The sequence below is a fragment of the Molothrus ater genome, chromosome 19 (genome assembly GCF_012460135.2).
Source record: "Molothrus ater isolate BHLD 08-10-18 breed brown headed cowbird chromosome 19, BPBGC_Mater_1.1, whole genome shotgun sequence".
NCBI classification, from domain to species: domain Eukaryota; kingdom Metazoa; phylum Chordata; class Aves; order Passeriformes; family Icteridae; genus Molothrus; species Molothrus ater.
This window is the reverse complement of record NC_050496.2, coordinates 5,488,872-5,508,739: the sequence shown is the minus strand read 5'-3', so window position 1 is coordinate 5,508,739 and position 19,868 is coordinate 5,488,872. Positions and strand designations below refer to the sequence as shown.

General features: G+C 46.7%; 1 protein-coding gene across 1 annotated transcript; it reads right to left on the bottom strand.

The window, feature by feature from the left end:
• Window positions 1-73: 73 nt before the first annotated feature.
• On the bottom strand, window positions 74-19,867 carry GGA3 (golgi associated, gamma adaptin ear containing, ARF binding protein 3). The gene is made up of 17 exons (XM_036394869.2): window positions 19,773-19,867; window positions 14,329-14,413; window positions 13,839-13,914; window positions 13,299-13,397; window positions 12,388-12,511; window positions 11,501-11,604; window positions 10,891-10,971; window positions 9,815-9,952; window positions 8,765-8,846; window positions 8,188-8,304; window positions 6,942-7,211; window positions 6,308-6,375; window positions 5,599-5,921; window positions 4,860-5,125; window positions 4,509-4,678; window positions 3,494-3,604; window positions 74-2,324 (listed from the first exon to the last, which is right to left on the bottom strand). The coding sequence occupies exons 1-17, from the start codon at window positions 19,810-19,812 to the stop codon at window positions 2,214-2,216; spliced, it is 2,265 nt and encodes a 754-aa protein (XP_036250762.1). The 5' UTR covers window positions 19,813-19,867; the 3' UTR covers window positions 74-2,213.
• Between the last annotated feature and the right edge of the window lies 1 nt (window position 19,868).

The window sequence follows — 19,868 nt, the reverse complement described above, 5'->3', positions numbered from 1 at the left end:
TGAGTCTGAGGCTTTCCAGAAGCAGCACGGCACTGCAGAAGCTGTCACGAGAAAGGGCCAGCACAGAGCCAGGTAGGGAAAATGATTTATTCAACATGCAGCAGCACAAATGCATTGGAGATGTATGTACAGGTTGGACTGCTGGGGATGAAGCAGGAACCTCACCCTACAGACAAGGAACATTCATGGTTTAATTTCCGAAGCAGCAGGACTGTGGTGCGTGTCCATGTCTGGGTGGCTGCAGCTGCTGAAAGCACCTGTGCTCTCCTGCCTTCCTCCAAGTCACAGTGAGATCCACATGCAGGGAAGCAGTGACCCTGCTCCTCAGGACACACCACCCAGGCACTGCCCCCATGCCTGCTGTGTCTAAAGTGCTGGCAAGAACACGTCTGAGGCAGAAAGAATTCTCTCCTTGTCCATTATCTCCCAGTCCATCAATTTAAAACAACTTTCTTTAGCATCCAAACAACCCATCCCTCTCCCCTGGCTTCTGCATCAGGGAGCTGACAAGGCTGAGATCTCCACAGGCTTCAGACCAGGACAAGCCTGAATTCCACCTTCAGGGGTTCCTGCATCTGCCTGGTGCCTCTGATGAGGGCCTGAGGCTTGTGAATCCCATTTTTTAATTTATAGGGATTTTTACTCTGCAGCATAGTAAAGAAAATTCAACTACGAATAACTGCAAGCTGTGTTTGCAGCAATGGTTTTACAGCCACCATTCATTCCAGCATGTTCTGTGGAGTTTTCCTACATGAGGTAGGAGCCTCTGTACTGCTTTTCTCTGTGCTGCTCCCACTCCACGTTTGCAAAGAGCTGTTCCTTGACAGCCCTGCTGGAAATGCAGAACTGAGTGTCCAAGGACTGAGCAGGCACCTCTCTGTGTTCGTGTCAACAGGTGTTAAAAACCCCCATTAATTTACAACAGTCTGTCAGGGCTCACTGAGGCACTGCTTGAGACTGGAAACCGAGAAGAAAGAAGGGGCTGCTGACACCAAGTTTTGGTGATTTAAACCTTATTTCTAGGAGTTTGTAGCTAAGGGATCAGCTCTTCTGTTAGCACTGATGTCCAGCAAAACTGTTTTCCCCTTTGTGGGGACAATTGCACTTTGCCACTTAATACAGGGAACAAAGAAAATGGGGCATTTACCCAGCACATGCCCCATCACAGCCCAAGGGAGCCTCTTCCTTTTCTCTGCCTGCTTGTTCTGTTTTAATACTCTACGGCTCTATTATTTACATCTTGTAGGTCATTGTACTCAGCTCAATAAAACACAGTATTTGACTATACCCTTAACACTGCCTGCATGAGGAGACATGAGAGGCATCTCTCCTTATCCCTGGATTCAGTCACTTGCCCTGACTAGTGATTGTAAAGACAGTTCTGTGTTCCAGGTGCTGTCCTCCTCCAATACTGACCAAGACCCTCCAGCCCTCTTTCCTCCTCACTATGCATTTCCTCTTTTCCCCACACTATGGAATGCAATGAAGGCAAAAAAATAACCAGTGTAACCATTTGCAGACAAAACTCAGCACCAGCTGCCCCAAATGGATGCCCCAAGGCAGCAGCCAGCAGCGTAAAATAAATATAACAAGTAAAGATACAGCAGTATGGCACACACGGAGCGAGGGGCTGCTTACACGGGCCCTTGGGAATGAAGCAGGAGAGGGGGAAGGGAGCTAAGTGCTATTTCAGTGTAAAAAAGGAAGCATTCCCTCATGGAGCAGCATTATTACTCAGCATGCTCATGGGCCCGTGTGGCACAAGGAGGTCACAGGCCCAGGGAGGGTCTGTCAGGGCTCTGCGCTGAGCTCGCGGCATCATCACCCCACAGCCTGTCGGGATCTCTGGACAGCAGTGCAGGAAAAGCCAACTAAATCTCCTTCTGCTGACAGGTCTTCCCTCAAAATACAGTAACTTCAAGTTTAATAGAGTGGAAGATAGAACCAGATTCACCCAGAGGTCAAAGTAAAAGCAGCCAGCACCGCCTGTTGCTGGCTGCCTCTCAGTTCATGCTTGGCATAAGTGTTCCAGGGCCCCTTCAAATGTGGGGCACAATATTCTGGACTAAAGCTACAAGCAGAGTGGTCAGGACATGTAAACAAAGCTGAACATCACCAGTGGATAGCATGTGTGTCCCTCCCCACGGCACATCCATTCCAGTCCTGTGGGATCCTGCCCTGGTCCTGTCAGAGTCTCTGGCAGTGTCCTAAGGTCATAGATTCCCCCACTGCTCTACTGGGGGAAACTGATCCACTTCGCCCACTTCTGTGCTGGGCTGATCTCCCAGGGTGAAGGTCAGTCTGTACCTCAGCCTCACCTTCTCCTGCAGGAAAGACAAAACCCCAAAGCAACGTGAGAACAGTCCCAGCTCAACAGCCCTGAACAAAACACTTCACTGTTACAGCTCTACAGAGAGCACAAGACTTCTGTTGTACAGAGCAGGGGCAGGAGGGTTCAGGTTAAGTTCATTGAGTTCAGCTATTTACAAACCTGAGTTATTCACCTTACACTTTCCATACCAAAAAACTTTTACTGCTTAGCATGGAGCAGACCAAGAAAAGCATGAATGACCTGTGAGCATAGACTGCACAGACGTGGCCAGTTGCTACACTGCTCTAGGAGACTGCTGCTGGAAAAGTTCCAAAAATTACATTCCTCATCATGTGGAGGAAGATAAAACAGTTCCTGCTCTGAAAAATGTCTTGCAATACAGTAAGCATGAGATGGAAGCAGCCCTTCAATCAAACCACAAAGTTTTTTAAACAACCACTAAACCCCTCTGACATTCATCCTTTTATCTCAGAGATTTCAGCTGATACTTGAAGGGCACTTTCATTGTAATTCTCAAGTATAAACATTTAAATTTGTCAAAGAATTAGAAAGTCTTCAGTTTTGTGCTTTCAGAGCTGGCTGACTGAATGAGTGACTACAGCAAGGAAAAACATCTTCTCAGATGCCCTTACCATTATCATCAGAAAGGGAAGTGTCAACCCCACTGTGCCCCTGGTCACAGAGAATGATGGAACAGACAAAATCTGACATTTGCCTGCTGGTTCATCAAAAGTACGGCTACAGCACCAGTCAATTTAGCATTGATCTAATTATCAGCAAAGCCAGGCACCTTCAATGCACAGGAGAGTCCAATTCCTGATGCAGCTTTGCTTCCCTTTAAAGCTGAGCCTGACATGATCCTTGCCCTTTGACTGGAAGAAGTACACTGCCCCTTCTCATACCTCTCCCTGCCAAAGACTGTTGGAAAGAGCCTCCTCTAGTCCTGAACTGAAATACCAACATTCCATAGTAACCACTTCTGGAGGGCACATTAGAATCACAGATAATTAAGGTTGGAAAAGACCTCCAAGATCATCAAGTCCAAACTTTTAGGAACAAACAGCTGTAGCTGCTCAAATGTTTGATCCCACCCCTCCACAGAGTCCAGCTGATATCAAACATGTCTGAAGAGGGCAGGATAAATCCCACTGCCCCTCTCACCTTCGCAGGATTTGCCAGAAGCATGACCTGGGTGATGGCAGCTGGTGGCTGGATGGGATTGAACGGAGACAGCTCAGTGCCAGAGGGTGGCTGTAGCTTCACCTTCATGGACTGCAAATGAAATAGAGAGCAGAACCTCAGGGATGATCTCCTGCCTTGGGGACAATGAACAGGCTGGGGGGACAACAGCCCATATCCAAGTGGAAGAGAATCAAACCACAAGTGAGAATGAGGGAACAAGAGCCAGCCCAGCTTGCAAAACACAATAGGAACAGGCAGATCTTGACTTATCCTGCTGTGTTTTCTGCCTCTGACAAGAACCTTTGTGTTCTGGAAAGAGCACTGTGGAAACCCAGGTCACCAGGAATATTCCTCTGTCTGCCCTGACCCCCAGGGGAGCACTGACTTTGACCCTCATTCATGGAGAAAGTTTCCCAGACTTCAAGATAAACTAGAATCCACAAAAGTGTGAAATAGATTATAGAGAGTAGTGTAGGTGTATCACTTGGTGATAAATTTAGGTTTTGGGATTTTTAGTATGTTGTGGATGGAAGCAAGATGGCACAGGGTGTCATCCTGGGTTTCTTCTTCATGCTTCTTCTTCCTTCTTCTCCATGGGTTTGGGTGGCATTTTGTAATTGGGCAGAAAAGTCCTCATTGTGGGCTCTGTGGGATCAGTTATTGGGTTAAAAGGGAAAATAATCTAGGTGTCAATTCTTAATTGGATAGTTTAGTCTTAAAAGACCTTGTACCAAGAGACTGTTGGCCATCTTGTGCCTTCTAATGAAAAACTGCTGAACTCACAGTAATGAGACTGTTTTACTGATAAGAAATAATAAACACTTGAGTCTGAACATGAATTACTGTGTCAAGTGCCTTCAGTCCAGACCCAGACAAACCAACAACTGGTACCCCCAAAAGCACAGCCTGTGGAAAGGTCAGACCAGGCTGTCCCAAGCCTCTGAGTCCACGGCCAGGCCACCCTGGCTGCAGTCTCTGTGCCACGTGTCCCTACCTTGGGCACGGCCGCCTGCAGCACGATGTTCCTGACGGGCAGCGGCGCCGTGTTCAGCATGGACACCACCACCACCAGCACGTCCGAGCGCCCCGGGGGGCACTCCCGGGCAAAGTGCAGCAGGATCCGGAACCCGTTCTTGTCGTAGGCTGTCACGGGCAGGGCACTGCCTGCCACAGGGAGAGAAGGGAGAGGATCCAGGTTTGTGTGCAGCACATGGTCTGAGGCAGCACCATGTGATCAGGATGTTCAGCTGGAGCTGCTCATCCCTTCTCTCTATTTCATGAACTTTGACAAGAAGCTTTGCCTTTAAAAGTATCCAGAGCAAAGTGAAAAACCTGAAATACTTACTGGGTTTAATGGATTCCAAGGGAACATGGACATTGGCCAAAGAAATTTCAGGTGCTTTCATGGGACTGCCTTGCTGCTGGAATGATGTTGGCTGGAAGAGAGGACTTCCTGATGCAGCAGTGCAGCTGTTTGGGAAGGGAGCTGGAGGGGCCCCAGAGGCAGTGGCTGCCAGCCCTGCAGGTGCTGCTAATGGGGCAGGGGTGACAGTGGTTGGCAAAGTCACCCCAGGGAACACTGAAGCTGTCGCCATGCCTTGGGTGGCACTCCTGCAAGAGAGACAGAAAAGCCATGGTGAACAGAGCTGGAAAGGAAGCAGGAATTTCACCAGCACCCAGAGGTAACAGCTCAACACAAGGACAAAGCAGCAGCTTGGAGTCAGGCTGGAGTCTGTGACTCTGCACAGTCTCACATGAGGAGAACTACAAGGACAGGGGTGGTGGTTGGGTTGGGGTCACTTCTTAAGCCAGGAAGGAAATGGGGCCTCTAGTACCTTAACAGCTAGTTCCCCTTCACACCACACCTTTGGATCAAGCAACAGTACAGCTGTGTGCTCTGCCTGCCTTTCCCTCGCAGAGGTGGGAAACTCGTATTAGTTTGTAAACTGAAACCTCTGAGAAGAAAAATCCCAATCCCACATTTCTACCAAACCAGAGAGTTGAAAGTCACCCTCAGAACCTGGCACTGCAGTGAGCTTGGCTTCTAATTGCAGAGCCAAAGCAAAGTCAGGACTTTTGTTTACCCTTTGGCTTCTTCAAGGAGTTGTCCCAATGCATCCATCTTATGTGACATATTGCCCCCCACAGATGAGCTGAAGTACCCAGGAGCAGCTGGAATATTCATAGGAGGCCCTGCAGGGGCAGCTGGTACAGCAGGAAATACAAATGGCGCTGAGTTTGGTGCTGGGATGCTGGGAGCAGGCTGGGAGGCTGGGAAAGCAGAAGGCAGCGTGGCTGATGTCCCACATGTGGTCTGTGATGTGTGATGGAGAAGAGCGTTCCCTGCAGGGTTGCAAGCAACAGTCACCATCTTCGGATTAAAGAAATCCAGGTCCAGCTGCTCATTCTGAAAGAGAGGACAGGCAGATGCTCTAACTCACGGCTGGCCCTGATGCAGAGATGGCACTGCTCTCTTACAGAGGGACAAAGGTTTACCACAAAAACAGGTTCTGGGTGACAAGCAGCAAAGTCTGCAGCCTAAGTCAGGGATACATCTGATCTGTAATTTAAGCAAAGGGAGGACTAACATAATGGGGACAGATGGGACACTGAGAAAGCCAGGTTCAGGGATACCTGCTTAAACACAGCTATCCCAAATATTGGGGCAAAGCCAGACTGCCCCTTTGCCTGTGTGTGTGATCACATGCTTTTCCAAGGTGACAGTGTGTCCTGAGACCTCCCACAACATCAGTCTCTCCCTCCCTCCCCTTCCCTGAGACTCCTCCTTTGTACCTCAAACATGCTCCACTGGTTGTTCTCTGAGGTCTCCTTCCCTGCTGCAGGGGCTGGGTCATTCAGGCCTGAAGGGAAAAACAACAGGAGGAGAAAATTAATTCAGTGTAATTCCTTGGCTGCTGTTTCAGTACCATAAAAACTTGATTCAGCTCTTCCAGAGCCCAAGAACCTGATGAAACACTGAGATGGACTGCAAGTCTGTGATGAGGAAGAAACTGACAGCATCAGCAGCCAACAGTCATGCCCTGCACACAGCTCTTCTAACCCATCCATTGCCTTCTGCTGTTCACATCTGGGCTCCACCGACAGGCATCCTGCAGGCTCCTATGCAAGCCCCTCTGAAGCACCTTCTCCTTAGCACAACCCCACAATCAGGGCTTCATCTGTCCCAAACTGCACCCTGTACACACAGCATGTCCCAGCAGCCCCAGAGATCAGACTTCAATTGCACTGAACAGTTACTTTCTTGCAGCCAGCTCTGGGAAGATTTTAATACTGACTCACTGACCAGGGCTTATATTCAGAATGATGCAAGGGAGTGCTCCCCGGAATCCAGGAGCATGGAGAACACAAAAGTAGCCTTTCTTGGGATGGATTGAGCAGCCCTTTTGCAGGGCCCTCAGCATCTTACCCAAGCACAGGAGCTCCTCATCCAGCAAGGACAGGGAGTTGGTTGTGCTGCCCTGCTGAGCGGGTGCCGTTTCCCCCTGGCTGGCAGAGCTGCTGCGCGGTGGCACAAAGGCCTGGGGAGGAGGAGGGAGGATGGGGATCTCAGCTGGGCCAGGGGCTGGGCTGGGGGCTGCTGCCAGGCTCCTGGGGGGCAGCGGAGGCGGCGGCGCGCTGCTGACGTCCAGTCCACCCAGGTCAATCAGGGTGTTGAGATTATTGGTGGAGTTACTCCCTGCAGCAGACAGGAGAAGAGCACTACTAGGAAAAAAGGCAAAAGGCTCAGAGCAAACCCAGTGTTTGAAATTAGCAGAGAGACCCTCATCTGAGCATGGCTTATGGCTCTTTGTAACAGAGAAAGGATATTTGCTGTCTGGACTATGTAAATCAACACAGATATCAACAAAGACATGTTCCTTCCTTGTACAGCAATCCCTAAAAGATTTAAAAGGATGAAAATCTGCTGCAACCACTGCTCCTTACCCAGTGCTTCACAATTCATGAGCTCTTCAAAAATCTTTGAACTCAGATGAGGCTTTGGGAGATCCTACAGCATTATAATAAACAGAGGTTACCAGACAGCTGGAAAGCTGAAGGAAATTCATACCACCTCAATCTTCATATTCAGAACAGTCTTGTCCCAGTAAGATGCTGCCAGGAAGCAGCAAAAATGTTTGAGTCCCAAGTGGTAATTCTGTCACACTCGTGTCCAGAGCTTTCAATGGTGAAGGTCAAGTGTGAAGTGGGCAACTGGCCTGAATTCACAATGGAATTACTTGCAAAACCAGGAAAAGGATCCCTGGTCCAGCTCCTACTCTTCAGCTCTTGTTTGATAAAATGTTTCTGATAAAATTGTTTTTGATAAAATTATCTTCTTCTTACACATTACCATTAAGAAACAAGACAAATATGGGGAGGAAAATGTATGAGAACTTCCAGCCACACAAACTGCTCACATGGAGGTTTGCTACTGATGTCATCAAAGGTTTCAATAATATGGACTGAGCAATGGAGAATGCAAGGCTGCAGCACTGCTGCTCCTGTCCAGAACTGTTTATCCACTGCTCAGGAGCCTTCTTGTTCCCCTCTGATTCACAAACTGCTGGCCACAAGAACCATCAAAAGCTACTTTAACAAAACAGAAAACATTGTTCAAAACACTTAGAATTGCAGGATTCAAAAATTAAACAATTGGCTTCCCAGGAACTCACCTTCCACTACAGACATCCCAGGGAGATCCACTTCACCATTGATCACTTGCCCCTCTATTATTTTTTTATAGGAATTTATCACACGTGATAAATTGTCACTGGCCTGCAGAATATCCCCTACAAGAGAGAAAAACTTACTTCCAAGGCTTTAGTCACTTTGTTCTCACTTAAGCTGAGAGTGCTCAGTTTTCAGCTAAATAATCAGCAAGAAAACACATGAATATTTGGCTGTGAGCTCCATCACTCTGCCTTTGCCACATTTCTATAAGCAATACCCTGACCATTTCTAGCTCCACACACATTGCAGTACCAAGAAAAAAATGAGCCCAAGGTTGTTCCCCACAGCAACTCCCTTCCCCTCCCAAAGCAGCAGCTGTCCCCCATTACTGCTCCCATCCTCCTGAACGAACTTTACTATCCAGTCCTTGCCTGAACTGAAATGATAAGCACAAAGAGGGAAGGACTGTCCTTTATTAAAGCAACAGGAACCAACAGTGAGCAAATGACTTTATAGCTGAACCCTTACAAAGGCAAGGAGCACAAAAGCAATTAAAAAGGAAAAGTGTGGCTAGTTTACCCAAACTGCTGTCATTATCCTCTGTCTCACTGGCCAGCTTGAACAGTGTCCTTCTTTTGGTTTCACACCTTTCATAGAGCTCCTGAAAGACAGATTAGGACAGAGGGTTTCACCAGCCAGGAGCCACTGCCAGCAGCACCAGTCAGCACAGAATGACCCCCAGAACAGACCAGTCTCACTATGCTGACTGTGCCAGTGTGTCTGCACAGCCAGGATGGCCTCTGTGCCCAGCTCACAATGCTCAGCAGCGTTCCATGAGCCTGGGGTAACACAACCTGCATTCCCAACACATTTCTCAGGCCTCCCTCACATCAGCATTTATGGCCAAGTTCTAATCCAAAAGACATGTTCCTTCCTTGTACAGCAATCCCTAAAAGAGCAGAATCATGCTTCAGCAATTAGGCTTCAATCGTGCTGCAACCACTACTGAGTCTGCAACCACACAGCAGAAAGGTGGCAGCAACAAAATGGTTCACAGAAACAAACATGTTTCTTAAGCATCTTACCACTCTTTAAAGACTTTATTGTTAAAAATAAGTGGGTTTGATTTTTTAAATAAAATAATGTGCAATTCTTAAAGGCTCTGGGCCTACCAAGCCATCCCTGGTGGTTGTTTCACTGATGTTCTCCTAACCCTGAAACACAAGCTAAAACTCTTCCTCTGAAGGGAAGGGACTATTTTCTGCCTCATTCAGCCTTTAGTTTATTCATCTACAGTGCTGCAACAGACAGTTATGACCTGCAATCTGTGTGCCCTTATAGGATGTAGAATTAGAAACTGCGGCTTCCAGGTTCTGCCATGCTGCACCTCTGGAGAACAGCTGCACCTCACTTCAGGCATAGATGAAATGGAGCTACTCCCTACCCAGTCTTTTGGTGAAAGGCACTAAAAACATGGATATTTTCTTGCCTGCTGTTTGCAGCAACTGCTCCTGTTTCTCACTACTGCTCTCCATTTTACTGCAGTGTTTGTAATTCTCTGCAAAACTCAAGTCTGTAAGAAAGGACTGACTCCAGGATTGCTGGAAAGAAGGAGCAGCTCAGACCAACCTTCATGAGCTCCCTGTCAGCCTCTGATGAGTCCTCTTTGCTGTAATGAACCAGCATCTCATTCAGCAGCTTCACATTGTTGTTCACCTCCTCCAGCGTGTGCATGCGCTTTGTCACCTTCTGGATCCGAGCCTCATCCTTCAGGGTGGAAAGCACAGACAGAAAGGGTGAGTTTCCTTCTAAAAGCTCACAGCAACACAACCACTGATATTATCTGCAAATGTGTCAAGTAATGCCTATTTAAGGTTAAGCCAGAAAAAAGCAAACAAAACCCTTCTTCATTCATGTGAAGCTTTGTTTATTTTATTGTCTTTTCACCACCATTCTGAAATTACAGGCAGCCCCATATTTCCAAAGTCTCGTTAGACAGACTTCAATGTATAATTACACCTCTAAAAAAGTTCCAAAAAGTTCCTTTCTGACCTTTTCAGAAGATTTTCTTTTTGTTCACTTGATGCCACTTAACCAAAGAGAGGTGTTTGAGGCAAAACATTTACTAGGAACAACAAGCACACTCTGGTGGAAAATGTCCACCCATCTCTGACTGGAGATTCCAACTGAAGACGTAGGAGAATCTGCCTTGGGGACAAGAGGAGCTTGAATGAAGTATCTCAGTAACCTATACAACCACTACAGTCCAGAAGGTATCCTTTTATTTGCCAGAATCCCAGTGAGTCACTTCCTGGACTCCAGAGTTTGGAATGACTGCCATGGGTGGATGCAGCACAGCTCTACAAACAGGAAGGTGTTTCCATGAACTTGTTTGTGAGAAAAACCAGTCCAGTGACTCAGTCCTCAGCATCCAGGGGTGGTACCACAATGCTCCCACCAAACCTTGATATGAAATCCCACCTTGAATGATGGGAATGTGGTTATTCACAAGAGACATTCAATTCCTGTCCCATCATCCACCAGAGACACCAACTGTAGACACAAACATCACATTTCTGTGACACAAACATCTCCTAGGTACAAGCTAGAGACCAAATCCTAACCTCTCCACCATTTGAAGTCAAACTGCTTAAAACCTGGAAAGCAGACTGCTTACCTGAACCGATCCTACAGGAATTTCTTACCTCTTTTACCATGGATTTTATAAGTTTGTTGGCCTCTTGTAAATCATCTGGGTTTTTGCTTTTCAGCAGCTTGGCTAGAAGCTGAAAGACAAGAAAATTATAGTCAGAAAACAAATAACGACCCTTGAGCAAAAGAAAAGGAATCTATATGAACAATTCAGGGGAAAAGGGATACAGCCCAGTATTACAAAGCTCACATAGCTTCCATAGTTACAGGGACTTCAGCAGGAATCATTTAGAGTTTATTACCTATGTGAGTTGCTGCATTCCTGCTTTTACACAGGACATATTCGGTGACATCTCAGTGACTTCTGGCACTAGATAGTTATTCCTCCCGTACATTATTTTTCCTCCTGTGTGTGAAACATTCTCTGCTTTCCAGTACTTCAGTATGATGGCACTTTAACATAAGTAACCCCATAATGGTAACACAGACAAGGTCTTAACTGGAACTTTGGGTTAAGCAGGTGGACAAAGCAGTGAACTCTGCAAAAGTACAGATCATCCCCCCCAAAATAAAAGCCACATTATTATACTTTGCTTCCTTATTCTAAATGTGCACTGAGTAATCACTTTTCATTAGTGATTTTGTCACAAGCCTTCACTGTACCTTGGATTTCTCCTCATCATCAAACACCGGGTTCTTGGGACGAGGCGGTGGGGAAGGAATCAGTGTTCTGTCTGCAGGAATCACAGGATCAAACATGACAATCCCTGAAAGCAGAAAGGGATCCTGTGGGTCAGCACACACACTCACACCAGGCAGGGCACACAGGTACTCCCAGGCTTCTCTCAGAGCCAACACACATCTGTCCCTGATGCTGCCACTCTGCTCCAGTGAACAGTGAACAATCCACATCCCAGGCTGACTTCTACCTGGATGTTCTCCCAACCCCATAACAAGAGCTAAACTCTGCCTCTGAAGGGGAGGAACCATTTTCAGCCCCATTCATCCTTTAGTTTATCCATCCACAGTGCTGCAAGGGACAGTTATGACTTCCAGTATGTGTGTCCTAATAAGACGGGATGGTTTCCAGAACTCTCATGGAATCTATTTTTCTTGTGAAGCTACTGAGTTTTTTTCATTGTGCCTACACAAGAAATGTGTGTCAGCTGAACTAAAGGAACAGCTGCAAAGCCATTTAGTTAAAAGAACACAAAAAAAGCTACTTGGAAGCCCTTATTTCACTTTAAATTAGACTTGTTCAAATCATCTAATAACTACTTCCACAAAAAAAAAAAAAAAACTTAGAAAAGGCCCTTCAAACCAAAACAAAAGTATTTGCAAGGTATTTCACTAATTTCGTTAACCGAGCCAGCCCAACCCTGCCCAAGGCATTTACACATAATGAAAAGCTTTTCAGAGAATTTCTCCCTTGTTCTATCTCCCCTCAGAGCTTGTCTTGATCCCATTTAATTAAAAGCTGTATATTTTGTGACACTCTTGCTCAAAGCCCAGGCTGGAGAGAATGCACGAGCGAGCAGCTGACTCCCTACCTTGTCTCTTCAGCATGTAGTAGGCATCCTTGATTTTGGATTCCTCTGGCAATGCCACAGTCCAGCTGTACAGCAATTCAATCACTTTGGACTTCACCTTCTCTGAGACTCGGTCCCCCAGGTACTAAGTGTGGGAAAAAAGATCCAAATTCTTTATGTTCTTAATTTCTTTTTAAAAATAAAGCTCTGTGGAAGCTCAGTGAAATAAATTCAAAGGTGTATGATCCAAGTTCAAAGATGGTCTAAGGTACATTTCATTAGGAGGAAAAGGTGCTCCTCTAATAGATTTGAAATAACAGTGAAGAGAAGCTTTGTGATTACCTTCAGCAAAAGAAAAAGCAGCTGTTCTGCTGGCTCCAGGATTTTGCTATTTTAAAAATTACAGCAGTAGAGAGAACCACCCCCTCCTCTGTCTTATGGGAGAGAATTTGGGAATGCATTGTTGCATCAATCATGCCATAGGGAAGATTTTCAGCACATTAAACTCATCATGAATGCTGAGGGACTTAGCCTGGCACTCTACACAGCAAGTCAGCAGAATGAGGACTAGAACTCCATGGTGTGCTTTCAAACCTCTTGTTTTAACCTCTGCATCACATTTCTCTTTCACAATGACTGGAATTTCATTTTTTAAAACAACACAGCCCAAGTTTTAGAAGCCCTTTAGAGCTACCTGAAGGATTAGAACAGCCCAGAGACTGTATAGTGATAGCAATTTAGTACAGTTTCCTGAGAAATTTAGTAAGGCATAAAAAACCCTCAAACAACAAGAGCTTAGCTAACGAATGCTCTTGAATATAGACTAATAAGTGCAATGAGCCAAACAGAACACTGCAAATATTTTGGATGCTGTCTGTAGCTTACAGAGGTCAAACAAAAAGCAGCTACAGCTGTAACACTCAGGGACTAACCTTTGGAGACACAACTTTTATTAACTCATTTAAAAAGCGAAACTTCCCAACTTCATTATGAAATCTTCTCCCACAATTCTTCATACAAGCTTCCAGCACCTGCATTCAAGGAACAGAAACAGGGGCTGAAAGCAAAGGGAAAAACCCTACAATAACAGTGTGTGTTCTGCTTAGAGGGGAGGTAGAGGGCCCCTGTCAGTGAAACAAGTATTCCTGCTCCATGCAGACATCCATCTCCCATCTTTAGGGATGACACAGCTGGTGTCCCACCCTCATCCAGGTGCATCTGGGTCTGTGTTATCTCAGTACTTGGCCTCAACAATAAACACAAATCTTGCTGGAAGATAACAAAGGAAAGCAGCTCAAACTAACCCAGAGTTGTTTCTGGACACTTTAGGGATGGAACTGTGCTCCCTCCCAGGGATCAGGGCACTCAGCCCCAGCTGACCCCATGGACACATCCTGTGCCCCCTCCACCCCACCCAGGTGATGCAATGGGATACATGCCTGGATTTAAGGGGAGGAGTAAGGACTACCTACTGTCAAGGCTTGCACTGCCTCCCATTCTTGTGGTGACTGGATTTTATGAGCCAGGAGTCTCACAGCTATCTGAGGCCTAGAACAGAACAGGTAAACACCATGGAGGACTTTAACACTTTCACAATTTCTGCTGTTTAAACAAAGTGTCTTGCAAGTAAAGATTTTAAACATGTGAAGCTCCACCAGCATTATCAGTGATAACCCCATTTTACAGACTGGCAAATGGAATAATTTTGGCCAGATGAGAACCCTGGAGCTGCTGAACCTGAAATTAGAAGCAGATTCAGAATTCCCAGTTTCCCAGTGCTCAGTCTGGATTAGCCACGCTGCCTTTCACAGGAGAGGCAGCATCTTCTCTCTGTTGTAGCCAGCTCTTCCTTGTGATATCAGTATATATTAAAAAAATTGTAAATGTCTGATAATGGAATTTCACACTTTAAACTGTGAAGTCATTTAGTTTATTAAGTCTAGAGCAGTTTGGGACACCCACCCTTCAAGCTCCTTATTGATCTGGTCACAGAATCCAATGATATATTCCCAGTCTTCTTGCCTGTTGGATGGGTTGGTGGCTTTATCTTTGGCAAGGAAAAGAGAACATATTATCAATCAAGAGAAGAAACAGTATAAAAGGTCACACATTTCCTAGAGAAAAGCATCTGACATCCATTGCCAGCTCTAACAAAGGAGAAAGAAGTCCACACGTGGTATGTCTATTCAGGAAAAAAGGGTGTGTCCAAGTTGAGACATCCAAACATCCAGCAAGAACCACTGCTTTTTCCACAGAAAACAGGTGGCCAAATCTCAAGTGTTTAGAGACAGGCTATTCCCATATCCTAAATGAGAGCACAGAATAAAATATTTCAGCTCACAGTTTCCTCTGCCTGAAATGCTGTCTCTTTCTACTTGGCTGTAACAATAAATTCTTTAAAGGTTAAACCCTCACACTTTCTACATATGAAATTATTTTTGTATTCCCTGGGAATTTTGCAGAAGGAAGAGCTGGAAGATCAGATGTTTAATATCAGCCATTCAGCATTAGCACTTGCTTTTGGAGTCCCAGCTGTTTTGATTGATGCCTTGGCATTTCCCCTGGGATTTATGAACTGAAATTTATTATTATACATTGAGTTCTTCTTGCAGGTAATAAACACTGCAGCCTGCACCTGATCAGGAACTCAAATCCTACATGCAGAAGCTAAAAGATCAACACTTTACTGACAGGGCTATTTCAGTCTCCTGAAGGATCCTCCCTCAAGCAGCAGGACCTCACTGACTGCACTGATTGCAGAGTAGTGAGGCCATCAGTACCTCTTTGGTTCTGAATGCATCTTCTCCATGTATTTTACTTAACCCTGATGCAGCAATGAATTTACAGGAGATCAGATTCCTGCTTTAACCTAATTTTCCAGCCAAGATGACCAGACGTAATGGTTTTTCTTTCTTGTAAGGGAAGAAACAATGTACTGTACCTGTCCCTATATATCTAAGAGCTGGCCTTTAAGAAACCTTCCTAAAAATTTTAATATAATGGAAAGAGGTTTAGGAAATTAAATATTGCTTAGTCAGGTAGTATAGAGCAAGGGATGAAGGGCAGGAAAAAACCCAGCATATATCCCTGTACTTGCATCTCAGAGGGAAGCATAACAAAACAAACACATGCTGCATTACCAAGTGTCATTTTTTAGCTGCATTACCAAGTGTCATTTTTTAGCTGCATTACCAAGTGTCATTTTTTATCATCATTAAAACATATCCTTTTACCTTTCCAGAGACAGCTAAACAGTTGTCAGGCATCTACTCCAAACCCTCCCTTTCCCAGTGCACCTCAGCCCTCCTACTGTGCCCATCTTGCAAGGTTTGCTCAGGTTTTCCTCCTCACTGAATGGTATTTATAAAGCAAGTAAATTTTTCCATGGATTGCACAGTAAAATATTCCACTGGTGAATTAATCTCTGTGCCCACTGCTGACCTCCATGGGACCCTAGATGAGCAGAAAACAGCAGTGAGGGAGGAATAATTGCAAGATAACATCCTGTAGAACTCGCTGAGCTACCAGACTGGTCTTAAACTCAAGAGATTCAAGGGAAGCTCAGTTTAAAAGACAACTTCTGCAGAGCCAAACAACTGTTCCAAACGTGCGGCACCTAAACTTATTACCACATTTCCAACTGATGAACACCCTGGAAGCATCATGAAACCATGGACTTACAACAATCTAAAGCCTCTTCATGCAAGTCAAACAGCACTGTGGTGGTTTGGTGCTCCAAAGCACCTCTTGTGCCTAGCAGGCCCAGAAGAAAAACCACTCAGTTCCTGGCTGAAATTAAGGGAATTTACTTAATAAATGCAGGAGGAGCACAAACAGATAAGGACACACAACCAACTGGACTTTGTTGGCTGCACATCCTGAAATTAGGTAAATGATGTGGTACAAACAGGAAAATGTAACCGAGTTTCCCATGCTCAAAGTGTTAATTTAAAAGCTGTTCCAAATATCTCCAAAAACTTTTTGGAATGACACTGGATTATTTCATGCTCTCAGACTCATCTAAGTTTTTTCTGCAAAAGCTCTCACACAGACAGTGAAGTCTCAGAAGGAGAGAGTGACTGCCAAAGGGAAGCGCTGTTCCACATGAAGAAATTTCCTATTTCTAACATCCATAAAACCTCCATATGAAACCTTGGTTCATAAAAGTTAATGAGCTTGATCACAAGTCCTGCCCTGGCTCTGGAGATTGATGTGTTTGCATGACACAACACAAGAGGGTGTATGGATAGCTGTCCCCAGTCTCAGCACAGCCACATGAACTCAGCATCCCAGCACAGTGGAATCACCTCACTTCACCTACAGGAAGCTGTGTCACGTCTACCACGTTGTGACTTACAATCCTCTCTTTTTATGCAGAATGCTTAAAATGTGGGCAAGGAGCTCATCTATGCTGCTTTATGTGAAAGGATTCAGTCCAGGATGAAGAGCTGGTGCTCTGGAATATCAAGTCCTTGGCTTTCCTGTTGAAACTGCCAACCAAGGCCCATTTGGTACCAGTTATTTGCTTCCACAGACACTTGTCCACCTGGTCCCCTCCTGAAAATCCCATTTCACACTGGCAACCACATGAATCTAAGCTAGCAATCTGGGGACTAAAGTCTTGGCACTGCCCCAGTCCTGCCACCACTTCTGTCTCAGTTTTCAGCTTTTTTTTAAATGTGCTCAGGACAAACAAAGCTGCTTCACACCCACCCTGAGTATCAGAGCCACTCAGCCCTCAGGTACTCTGCCATACTGAAATGCTAATGAGGCAACATTCAGATTAATAATTAGATATGAAACAAAGGTGTTTGTTTTCCCTAGAGAGAAACTATACTGGAAGGCAGAGAACCACAGAGCAGCTGGAATGAAGAGAACCACAGACCATTAACTGGCTGGTAACGAATGCTCCTGTTTTCCTGGGTTCACTTCTCTACTGAAATGAGCCAAAAGCCACCACAACAAAGAGTTTCCACAGGTCAGGCTTAGCCTGTGATTCCCAGCCCAGGCATGTCCAGGCTAACAGTCAGACTCTGCAGTCCTGGGCCGAAAAGAACACTAAGCCAGACAAAGAAAGGAAAAAAGAAATGAAAACAGTTATAATATTTTATCCATTTGCATCTGTTCCATAGTGGAACACTGCCTTAGCCTGACATGAGCAGGATACAAGAAGCTTCCTTTTGGATGCAGCAGAAAAAGCAGCATTGGAGTAAAAGGCTCCAGTTGTGTTTGTACAGCTGACATTATCTCCTAACCTTCTTCTGTTTCAGCTCAGAGCAGAAGCAGAGCCTGCCTGCCAGGAGGGGACAGGAAGGATCACCTTCTCTCATCCCAGCTGCCTGGAATGAGGCAGGACATGCAGATGCCACATCATCCCAGGTTGAGGCGCAGATCTTGCTGCAGCAGCAGGACACGAGGATGATGTTACTTCATGGGTCTGTGACTCCACCTGATGCCAGAGGCAGGGCAGCAGGAAGCTGCACACCACCACAGGGAAAAAAAAAATGGAACATTTTCAGTCAGAAATTCTCCACCTTCCCGTGGCTGGGAAGTTGGCTGTGCTGCTGAGCCGTTCCCTTAGGAGGGGTACAGCACGGCACATCCTCAAGGTTGGCATTAGCCGCGGCTTTGTCATGATCACAGAAACGCCCTCGGGAGGGCAGGTGAAAGCCGGGAGCTGCAGCAGCTCTGCCCGCCCGGCCTCAGGACCCCGCCGGTAATTCCGGACACGGAGGGCTCCGCTCCCTGCGATGGGAGGGGCGATACCGGCAGCGATCACTGTAGCAGTGACCTGGCATAAAAGCATCCTCCTAAATCTGACGGCAGCACTCAAGCCTTGAAAAATGTGTGCCCCTCTTCAATCAGGCTCGCTGCAATGCTTCTCACAGTGAGTAAGGCCTTTGCAACTCTTCCCTGTAGCCCCTTGGCCGAGGACCCATCACCTCTCCCTTAACTTCCTCAATTAAAAAATATGCCCACAAAACAAGCAGTCAGGAAGCATTCCAGGCTATACAACCCAAAATATCCTTCCTACTAGAGACATTTTCACACACAAACCGAACTGGGTGAGTCAGCTCTCCTCAGAGAAATATTGCAAGGAAGGGATGTGGGTGTTCCTTCTTGTGTCTCACTGGCTACAACAAAAGATATTGACAAATTGTGGGAGTTCAGAGGAGGAGCAAAATCGGTAAGGGGACAGAAGGGATTGAGCTAAATTGAGAATAGATGAAAACATATTTCAGCCAGTAACTCGGATAACAGACCATGACAGCATGTATGTATTTGAATTTTATATAAAAATACCAAGAATAAAGGAGAATTATCTAATCTTGTTTATGGAAGAATAGCTCCAAGGGTAACAGGTTTTGCACTCTGAGGTATTTGGGTAATGACTATCTTCTGCTGTTTGCCCCGTACCTGACCACTTGGAACTTCACTTGCTGCCATAATCAAACAAATAACTATTAAAAAAAGGAGAAGAAAATCTAGGCAACAGGCTATGATGTGCAGCATGGCCTCCCACAGACAGCAGCAGGAGCTCCTGTGTGTAGAATATATAAAAAACATTTACAGTTATGACTGATTTGTTCAGGAATCAGATCCCTGTGTTCTGTACAGCCAGAGCCCAAATGCCATGGGCAGCATGGACAGACACACAGGCAGGGGACACTCAGCAGGGGCTGGGCATCAACAAACAACGGGGGTTTGTCCCCTCTAACCTTTAAGGCACCTTAGTGTGACAAAGGGGTTTGATATATTCCAGCCTGTACGGAATGGATGTCCACGACTACCCTGAAACTGCAGCCAGGCATAAAGCAGGATTTGTCTGCTTAAAAATCACAGTTGTGTAACACATGAATACAATTAATTCATCTGGGAACCCCCACAATTCTGAACCACACGAACAGCACTCGGGCTGTACACTCGACGGGCCACAACCCAGGCAAGGGAAGAGACGGGAGGGACAGACACGAACCATGACTCTTTATGGACAAGAAAAAGCAGCAGCCTCGCAGGGGCTGAGCTGCAGACCTGCCCGGTGCCTCCGTCTCCCGCGGGGAGCTGCTACCGGCCCCCGGCCGCTGCCGCGCCCCACGCCGAGCTGACCGCCGGGAGGGGAGGCCCCGGCTCTTCCCCCGGGACGGCGCATTCCCGGGTGCCGAGACCCCTGTGCCCGGTGTGCCGAAACTCCCCCGTGCCCGGGGAGCTGTGCCAACCCGTCCCCAGGGAGCTGTCACCCCCCGGCCTCCCCGGGACGACCCCGGGGCTGCCGCCCGGCTGAGGGGGTGGCGGGGTCGGGCGAGCGGAGGCTGCAGGGAGGCGCTGGGAAGGGCTGAGGGGCCAGGGGGCAGCGGGGCCGGGGGTCGGAGGGGGCCGGGCAGTGCCCCCACGCCCGCGGTACTCACTCAGCCACGACTCCAGGCTCTCCCCCTCAGCCTCCGCCATGTTGCCGGAGCGACCCGGGGCCCCGCCCCGCCCGCGCGAGAGCCGCGCGAGGGGGC

Bases quoted from the DNA above. Each gene is read 5' to 3' on its own strand.
- GGA3 (XM_036394869.2), bottom strand. From the start codon at position 19,812: ATGGCGGAGGCTGAGGGGGAGAGCCTGGAGTCGTGGCTGA. The intron at 13,915-14,328 runs GTGGGTGTCCCA...GTTCTGTTCTAG, and splicing joins ATCAATAAGGAGCTTGAAGG to GCCTCAGATAGCTGTGAGAC. The intron at 2,325-3,493 runs GTGAGAGGGGCA...TCTTTCCTGCAG, and splicing joins TTCTGGCAAATCCTGCGAAG to GAGAAGGTGAGGCTGAGGTA.